Source organism: Macrotis lagotis, chromosome 1 (assembly GCF_037893015.1).
Source record: "Macrotis lagotis isolate mMagLag1 chromosome 1, bilby.v1.9.chrom.fasta, whole genome shotgun sequence".
NCBI classification, from domain to species: Eukaryota; Metazoa; Chordata; class Mammalia; order Peramelemorphia; family Peramelidae; genus Macrotis; species Macrotis lagotis.
The window spans coordinates 292,598,844-292,607,985 of record NC_133658.1 but is presented as its reverse complement, the minus strand read 5'-3'; the positions used below and the strand labels follow the sequence as shown (position 1 = coordinate 292,607,985).

The window sequence follows — 9,142 nt, the reverse complement described above, 5'->3', positions numbered from 1 at the left end:
CTTTGGGAAACTAACAAAGTTTGCTATAAGGACCCAGTTATATCCAGGTTCCAAAGGCCAAAATTATGAATACATAGGCAGAGGGCCTAATATAGCCTCACTCCAGATGAAATGCAAATTTTAACACTGCATGTTAGTTGCAGGAACTTGGGCTCATTGCCTAGTTATATTTTGGTTTAGTTTGGTTTGGTTTTTCTCTGATGAGGACTTCTGGCTCACAGGAAGAACACATCCCATCGACTCAAACTCTAAGACAGGTAATGGTTCAGGGAAATTCTCTCTATTCAACTCACCTATAACTAGGTGACCTTACTATGAGGGCATGTACCATAAAGTGAGCAGTTAATGCTGTCCTGGGATGGCAGAAACCCAGGCCTTATTTCTGCCATTTCAGTCTTGTGCAGCTTTATGGAAGGAGATTTGGTTACAATTATAGACCCATTAGATGGCAGAGTGAGAAGGAACTTAAGCCTCGGTCAGAAAATCCATCCCTTTCACTTAATAGAGGAAACCGAGGCAGGAATTGGAGAAGTGATTTTCCCAAAGGCAGCCATGAATGTCATCAGAAAATGAACGCGCTATCAATACTTAAGGTTTCCCATATTAACGTCATCCTCATTTTACAATTCAGATGGCAAGGTCTAAGGAAATAAAGGGCTGGGCCTTTTAACCTTCACAAGGCTAGGAAGATTTGGACTCCAGCAGGGCGTGCTTCTAAAGCTTTGCTTTTGGTAATCCTCCCCTTCAGGTGTGGGAACACATGGCTGGGGGTAAAGTGTGTGTGGGGGGTCGCCATGTGCAAGTAACAGCTCCCCACCCCCATCGTGGTCTTTGGGATCCACAGGCTAAAAAGGAGTTAAAGTAGATCCTCGCACGGGCCCGAGAACTGCGGCGGCAGAGCGTCGTCCCTCCCGCGTCTCCAGAAACCGGCGCGAGCCGCGGCGGCCAGGGCGAAGCACGCGGCCCGGGGCAGGGAGCCGCGCGGAGGAAGGAGGCCCACGGGCCGGCCACGTGACCGACACCCCTGCGCCCTTCCCCCTCCGCGGCCAGCGCGCCCGCCGCCGGTCGACGCTCCGCCGCAGCGCGCGAGGGCGACGCAGAAGCCACGCCCCCTCGCCGCTCCTTTCCGCCGCCGTCCCCGCTTTCCGCCCTCCTCCTGCCTCCGTCGCCGCCGCCGCGCTCTCCTAGCGCGCTGACGTCCAGGGTATGGTGAAGAAGGGGAAGGCCAGGGGAGGAGGGGGGGGGGGAAAGGGCTGATCTCGTACGCCGCGTTCTCTCCCCTCCCTTCTCCCGCCTCTTCCCGAGCTCCAGTGTCTCCAGCGCGCAGGGCCCCGCCCCTCTTCTTGGGGGCCGCAGCCAATCGGGGAGCGGCGCGAGCCAGCGGGGCCGGGGGCGGGGCCTGCGCGCGGGGCCTGGCGCGCCTGCGCCCTGTCGCCCGCCCCTCGCCGCCGGGAGGAGGAGGAGGAGGGAGGAGGAGGAGGAGGAGGAGGTGGAGGAGGTAGTGGAGGTGCTGGTAGTGGCGGCGGTGGAGGAGGCGGCTCTGGGAGGAGAGGGCGAGCGCGTGAGTGAAGGAGCGCCGTCCGCGCGCCTCTGAGACGGGAGCCGGAGCTTCGGGCCGGAGGAGACGCCGCCGCCGCCCCTCCCCTTCCCCGCCTTAGGCTTCCCCCCTTCCCCTCCCCGCCAGGCCGCGCGGAGAGCGCCCGAAGCCCCCCGGAGGAGGCGGCCGAGGCCCCCCGAGCCCCGAGCGCGCGGACCCGGCCGAGCCGCCCGCCCCGTGTGGCGTGTGAGGTGAAAGGCAGACGCCCGCCCGTGCCCTCTCCCTTCTCCTCCCCGGAGCCGGTGAGCGCGGAGAGAGCACCACCATGTCGGCGCCGGCGGCCAAAGTCAGTAAAAAGGATCTCAACTCCAACCACGACGGGGCCGATGAGACCTCAGGTGAGGGGCCGCGGGGGCCGCCGCCATTTTACCCCCCCTCCCTCCTCTCCTTCCTCCTCCTCGGGACGTGCGGGGGGCCCGGGGCGCGCGGCGCGCGGGGGGCGCTGGGCGGAGGGGGGCGCGGGCGGGCGGAGGAGGGGGCGCGCGGCGGCGGCGGCCGGCGGCGCGAGGGAGCGCGCGCGGGGAGCGGGAGGGGGAGGCCGGGCCGGCGCGCGGGCCCAGAGGCCCGTCCTGGCGGCGGCGGGGAGGCCATGTTAGCGCCCTTTCCCTCTCCCCGCGGCGTTCGTGTGTCGGGGCGGCGGGCGCCCGTGCGGGCTGCACCCCGCGCATTGTGCCCCGGCGGGCGCCGCGGACGGGGCCCGCGAGACGGGGCGCTGCGGCCTGCACCGCGCTGCTCGGCGGAGGGAGACCCCTCCACCCCGCTCCTCCCCCTCCCTCTCCGCCCCCCCTCCCCCTCCCCGAGAAGCGGCTCTTTATTGTGTTCCGCCATGATGCTTCTCTCTCCCATCAGCCGCCGCCGCCACATGGTGCGGCCGCCTCCGGCCTGGGCCCCGGGCCCCGGGCCGCCGGGCCGCGGGAGGAGCCGGCCGCCGCGGCCTCCCCCTCCCCTCCCCCACCCCGCGTCCCCCGAGGCCGCTGGGCGGGGTGCGGAGTGGGAGAGGCTGGAGGGGAGTGGAAGCACGCGGCCGGGCTGGGCTGCGGGCACCGGGCCTCGCCGGGGGATGCCCGGTCGGCGCCACCCGCGGCTGCCAGGAAGAGCCCCCCACGTGGGATCTTCATTCCGAGAGCAGCTTCCTTCTGACCGCCCCGGGTTGAGGATCTGGGGGGCAGAGCATCATGACAAAGATATCAGGGGGGAAAACTCGACTGAGTCGGGGTTTTGGGGGGCTTCTCCCAGCTTGGCTTTCTGACGGGGGGGAGGGGGTTGTCCCTGTGCTGGATGGTTCCCGGAAACGCTTCTCCACCTTCTCCTCCTGCCTGATTGTTAATTTGCCCGCCTTTCTCCCTATTAAGAACTTGTTAAAGAAGGAACGTTTCCTATTGTCTGTCTCTTTTGACTTCCTTCACCCCTAAGAAAGTTTTCTTACTTCACACGTGCTTCACATACTTGTGCCCCAATTCATGCCGCAAGTTTTAGGACCAACACAGCCCGCCAGAAATATTGGTTGGGGGGTGGGGTGGAGATTCAGCTTAGAATCTGATCCAGCAGGAATTTGAATTTGACTAAATAAGAAAGGTAGACGTGAAAAACGATTAGAACTACAGTTTGTATAAAATCTGTCTTTTAAAAACTGCTTCTGGTGTCTTAGATTCTTAATGAGTTGCAAAATGTTCATACCCTTGAGAAAACTAAAGCATTTGCTACTATGTTTAAATTGATGGTGTGTTTATTGTTTGTTAGACACTGGGGGCTCCCGGTTAGCAGCTGCTATTCTATTTTGAAAGTTGTAGATATTTTAAAGCCTTATAAAGGGAGTCTAGTGTCCATACATAGTTGTGTCCTCGTGTCAGTAGGGCAAGTAGATTTTTTTGCCTCGACATGGTTTTAAAAAATTATGTACTAGCTTGATCCAACATGGAGAATATTTTTCAATTAGTTTTTGAGTAATTTTAATTAGATGAAATGGTTACTAGAAAGACTTAAGATTAATACATTCTTGGACTTGAAATAAGTCCCAAAAGAAATTAAGCTTTTTTATTTCAAATTATATATTAACTTCTTTTTTCCAGAAAAAGAGCAACAGGAAGCAATTGAACATATTGATGAAGTACAGAATGAAATAGACAGGTAAACTGAAGTTATTTTTAAGTCTGTTACTTTAGAGTAATGCATGCAGTAGAGATGCCTAACAAATACTTATCGATTAAAAAATTATTTTGGAATTTACGTGATTAGTGAATTACTTAAGTAGCAACTCTAGGGTTGGTAGCTTCCCTTGGTTGAAAATCTTAAAAAGTTCAGTGTTTTCCTCCCCAAAATTCTTGGACAATCACCAAACTATATTTGATAACAGCTTGACCTTGTAGGGGTTGGATTTGACTTTGAAGGATACTAATTGTCTGACTTAGATTGTAAACTTCTGATGAATGTGAATTATGGAATCAGTATATCTGATGACATGCTTAACTTTACAACTAGCTGGTTTTGGCTCAAATTCCTATTGGTTTGAGGAAATCAGAATTGAAAGTTGTCCTGGTAATTCAATAGATGTGATAAATAATCTTTGTAACCCAAACACTTGGTCATTTAGAAAGGAATTATTAAGCAGTCTCAGTTGTTTGTTGTTCATCTACTTATTTACTAGATTTCCTTAGTAAGTAATGAAACAGGTGTTGTTCCCCCCCCCCCAATAATTTCCATGTTCAATTATTGGTTAGGATTTTAGTTTTGTAGATTAGATGATAAAGGAAATTACTTATTCTCAGGCTGTTTTTGACTTTCCTTTAGTAGATGCTTTTTGGGTCAGGTATGAATATCAAAACTCTAAAACTCTAAAGATCCAAGCTACAATTTTAGGCCCCTGCCTTAATACTGTATTTAACATGGTTTTTCTTTTGTTTTAGACTGAATGAACAAGCCAGTGAGGAAATTTTGAAAGTAGAACAGAAATATAACAAACTCCGCCAACCCTTCTTCCAGAAGAGGTCAGAATTGATCGCCAAAATACCAAACTTCTGGGTAACAACATTTGTTAACCACCCGCAAGGTACGTTGCCTGTCTTTGAGCCAGGGAAAGTGGGAAAGGGAATCAACTACATGAGAGAAGTGGTAGGGCTAGCTACTAATAGCTTTTTGGAAATAGAAATCAGTGGCATATTTAGTATATCCCTTATTAGAAATAAATTCTGTACATATGGATAGTTTCCTTTTATATGCTGGTTATGTTTTTGTGAGTCCAAGAAGTAGCTTAACTTGTATAAAACTAAGTCTGGTCTGTCTATTTCCTGCTTGAACAAGGGATTCGTTATAACTTTTTTATATATAAAAATTGTAGCATATTGACCCATTTAAAAAAAAAACACAAACCAAGATTTTTTTGACCTGTGGTACTTTTTTTTTTACTGTTCTTTTCTAGTATCTGCACTGCTTGGGGAAGAGGATGAAGAGGCACTGCATTATTTGACCAGAGTTGAAGTGACAGAGTTCGAAGATATTAAATCAGGTTACAGAATAGATTTTGTAAGTAACCCTTTGTCAGAATCTGTATTTTTATGATGGCAGTTCTTTACATGGGACTTCGCTATGGTGTTGTAGCTATGGGCTAGGTATGCTTACAGTCATGTTAATTTAACAGTGTTTTCATGTTTTAATATAGTATTTTGATGAAAACCCTTACTTCGAAAATAAAGTTCTCTCCAAAGAGTTTCATCTTAATGAAAGTGGAGATCCATCTTCAAAGTCAACTGAAATCAAATGGAAATCTGGGAAGGTATGAACAGAATATTATTTTCAAGAACTTGAAGTTAAGAGAGAATGAATTATTTCTAAAATGTTACATTATTTATCTAAGGGTGGGTGGTGGGGTGTGTCTTAACTAATGAATGTTGATTAGTGTATTTGATAAGGTAGTTTTTTTCCTTTCCCAGAACAATACATTTCTTTTTTACTTTTAAGACAGTTTATTTTTTCCTTGGACACACAAAATTTAGTGAACTTGAGGAAAAAAATACTTTTTAGAAATCTAGAAATCTTTTTTAATTTGCCATAGGAAAGTATTGTTATTAAGATCTTAAAAAAGATTTTGATTTTTAATAGTAAAAAAGGATTTATCTAGTATTTAGGGAGTATTCAGAATATTTGCAGGGTAATATTTGCTTTTATATCTGAATCTTTAAATCTTCCTATCTCTTCTTAGGACTTGACGAAACGTTCAAGTCAGACACAGAATAAAGCCAGCCGGAAGAGGCAGCATGAAGAACCAGAAAGCTTTTTCACTTGGTTCACTGACCATTCTGATGCAGGTGCAGATGAATTAGGAGAGGTTATCAAAGATGATATCTGGCCGAATCCATTGCAGTACTACTTGGTAGGTTTTAGAGTTGAAGTTTCTTTTCATGGTATACTTACTCATCTAATTAGAGTGAGTTTATAACAAGGTACCTGTTATTCTTAAGGTTCCTGATATGGATGATGAAGAAGGGGAAGGAGAAGAGGATGATGATGATGATGAAGAAGAAGAAGGCTTGGAGGACATTGATGAAGAAGGTGATGAAGGTGAAGAAGATGAAGATGAAGATGATGATGAGGGAGAAGAAGGAGAGGTAGGGCACTATAAGAAGGTGGTTGTCATTTTCAAAACAAATGATATATGGAATGGTCAATTTACATGTTTTTCTTATGCTTGAAGAGTGAGCATGTCCTTGATTTTTATTATTTACTCTTTTCTACCATTTTATATATCAATTGGAATCTTACCCTTGAATTTTTCTAACTAGATGAACAGGCCTACTAAGGATAATGCAGCCCCTCTTAAAGCAAATCTGATCAGAATTCAAGGCTCAATAAATTAGGATAGACTCTTAGAATATGTGTTGAATTTGATCTATAATTTTTGTTTGCTTATCTTGTGTGGTAGTTGACGATGAAAATCTAAATTTAAAATTGATGAATTCTTTGGATTCAGGATACCATTAGAAGCCTGAGGAGATTAATATGATCCTCAAGAGAACCAGCTTAGTCATCATTTATCTGTTATCTGCCTTCTGTAGTTTTGTAAGACTCAGAAGCCAGGTTGGGCAGAAAGGTATTTTTTCAACAGGAATTAACTCACATCCGGTTTTTTCCCCCCCAACAGGAGGATGAAGGAGAAGATGACTAATAGAACACTGATGGATTCCAAACCTTCTTTTACCTTTTTAATTTTCTTCAGTCCCTGGGAGCAAGTTTTGCGGCCTTTTTTATTTTTATTTTTTTTCTCTTGTGCGCATTCGCCTTGTTCTCTTGAGGTCTCTTTCTCTCCTCTTTACACCATGGTTCACAACTTTTTTTGGGTGGGGGGGGAAATACCTTGAGCAGAATACAGTGGGAAAAGAATCTCTACCAGTTTCTGTTCCAAGTTAATATTTTTATCCCTTCCTATCTCAAAACAAACTGTTTATGGAATCAACACACACTGTGTTCTGTGGGAAAAAAGAAACCTTCTGCTCCCTTCACACTGCTGGAAGCTGAAGGGTGCTAGGCCCCTGTGTAGTAGTGCATAGAATTCTAGCTTTTTTCCTTCTTTCTCTGTATATTGGGCTCAGAGATTACACTGTGTCTCTATGTGAATATGGACAGTTAGCATTTACCAACATGTACCTGTCTACTTTCTCTTGTTTAAAAAAATGAAAAAACAAAAAAAAAACCATGGGGTTATAGCAGGTCAGCAAGGGTGGGTTTGAGATGTTTGGGTGGGTTAAGTGGGCATTTTGACAACATGGCTTCTTCTCCTTTGGCATGTTTAATTGTGATGTTTAACAGACATCCTTGCAGTTTAAGATGACAGTTTTAAAAATAAAATTCTCTCCTAATGATGACTTTGAGCCCTGCCACTCAATGGAGAATCAGCAGAACCTGTAGGATCTTATTTGGAATTGACATTCTCTATTGTAATTTTGTTCGTTTATTTTTAAATTTTCTTTTTTGTTTCACTGGAAAGGAAGATGCTCAGTTTTAAACGTTAAAATGTACAAGTTGCTTTGTTACAATAAAACTAAATGTGTACACAAAGGATTTGATGGTCTTCTCTCAGAATAGACTATATTTCAGAACTCCTTCCCCTTCCAAGTCTGACATGATTATTGTTGAACTTTCAGTGTCACCAAGTCTGGCACATTTGTTTGATCACTATTATGATGTGCACTTTGCAAAATTACCTCAGGGCTGTATGGACTGATGTAGTACAATGGAGTCAGAGTCAGTGTGCCATTGTCCACAGCTGTAAAATAACCTTGAATTATGCTATGAAGTGTAAAGTAAGTCCGGCAATCAAAAGGCATGTATGTAGTGTGTTGTGCACACTTGATTTTTAAAAGGAAAATCCTGCTGCTTCATAGATTGTGATATCCTAATATATGGAGTTAAGGAACAGCAGAAATATTGATGTTAGTGCCTCCAGTCAGACGTCACTGGTGCTATGTGTCCAATTCACAACTAGAGCTGATGTGGATGTAATTGTTGGTTTTATAATATGTCAGAGGAGGAGTAAACCTCAATTAAAAGTGAGTGCCTGGAGTGGAGTCCAGGCTCTGGTGAGGAGAACTTGTTTCCTCTAAAGATTGCCTCTTAAAGTGGAAAAAAAAAAAAGACACCCAAAAGAAATCTGTTAACCTGGTGAGACAGATTCTGCTTTGCTGACTGCCATGGTGCATCTTGCTACCTAATGTGTAGGCTTCTAATGCTGTAAAATTTAGTAGCTAAAGTTTTCTGCCACATATATTTTTAAAGATGTGAGTTCAAGGCTGGCCTGTTAAAATGCAAAAGCTTTGTGATATATAAAACAATATCGAGAACTATTCCATCAAGAGGCAACGTGTAACAAAACCTGTTTAGATGGATAGAATGTAATTTTTTTGCACAGGTCTTTGTGTTTAGTAATACATGCTGTATAAGGTCAGGAATCTTGCTCCAATAAAGGAACATAAAGATTCTTTGGACTGGGGTCCTCGTTTTATAAGCAAGGATTTTCATTTGTAAACTTATATAATTTACTATTTTATGTCTTTTCTGGGTTGTTCCTGTTTGTGGGCCTGGGAAAAGGGAAAATATTTTGTTAGAAATTAGGTGAATGACCTTGAGCTAGTAATGTCTTTTGATTAGATGATTTCTAAGGTCTCTACTTCATGCCACTTGTTTTTAATAGGAAAAAAGATTTTTGTACTATGTAGATTTGTAAACCAAACAAATATGCCCACATAGTTGCTGGACAAGAAATGTATTAAATAAAAGCCATAAAGGTTGGTAGTGGGGAGGGATTGAAATGCTTTATTGTTTTTGTTTTTGTTTTTGTTTTTTTGGTGTAAAAAACTTTTGAAACTTTATTTTTTAATGTAATTATTTTGGAGTAATTTCAACACTGATATGTTGCTTCCAGATTTCTCATAGCATTGTTTGATATGTTGGGTCTAAATTTTGATGTTTCCTTAGCAAAAGTTAGAAATGAATGAATTGGTTAAGATTAAGGAATTGCTCATCTTAAAAGATAGGTGTATGATTTCCTCAGTGTAA

General features: G+C 45.0%; 1 protein-coding gene across 1 annotated transcript; it reads left to right on the top strand.

Moving 5' to 3' along the window:
* Positions 1–1,510: 1,510 nt before the first annotated feature.
* SET (SET nuclear proto-oncogene) lies at positions 1,511–6,974 on the top strand. Its single transcript, XM_074211024.1, has 8 exons — positions 1,511–1,935; positions 3,667–3,724; positions 4,501–4,643; positions 5,013–5,116; positions 5,253–5,366; positions 5,793–5,963; positions 6,052–6,198; positions 6,732–6,974. Exons 1-8 carry the CDS (start codon positions 1,863–1,865, stop codon positions 6,753–6,755), a joined length of 834 nt encoding a protein of 277 aa, XP_074067125.1. The 5' UTR covers positions 1,511–1,862; the 3' UTR covers positions 6,756–6,974.
* Positions 6,975–9,142: the final 2,168 nt, after the last annotated feature.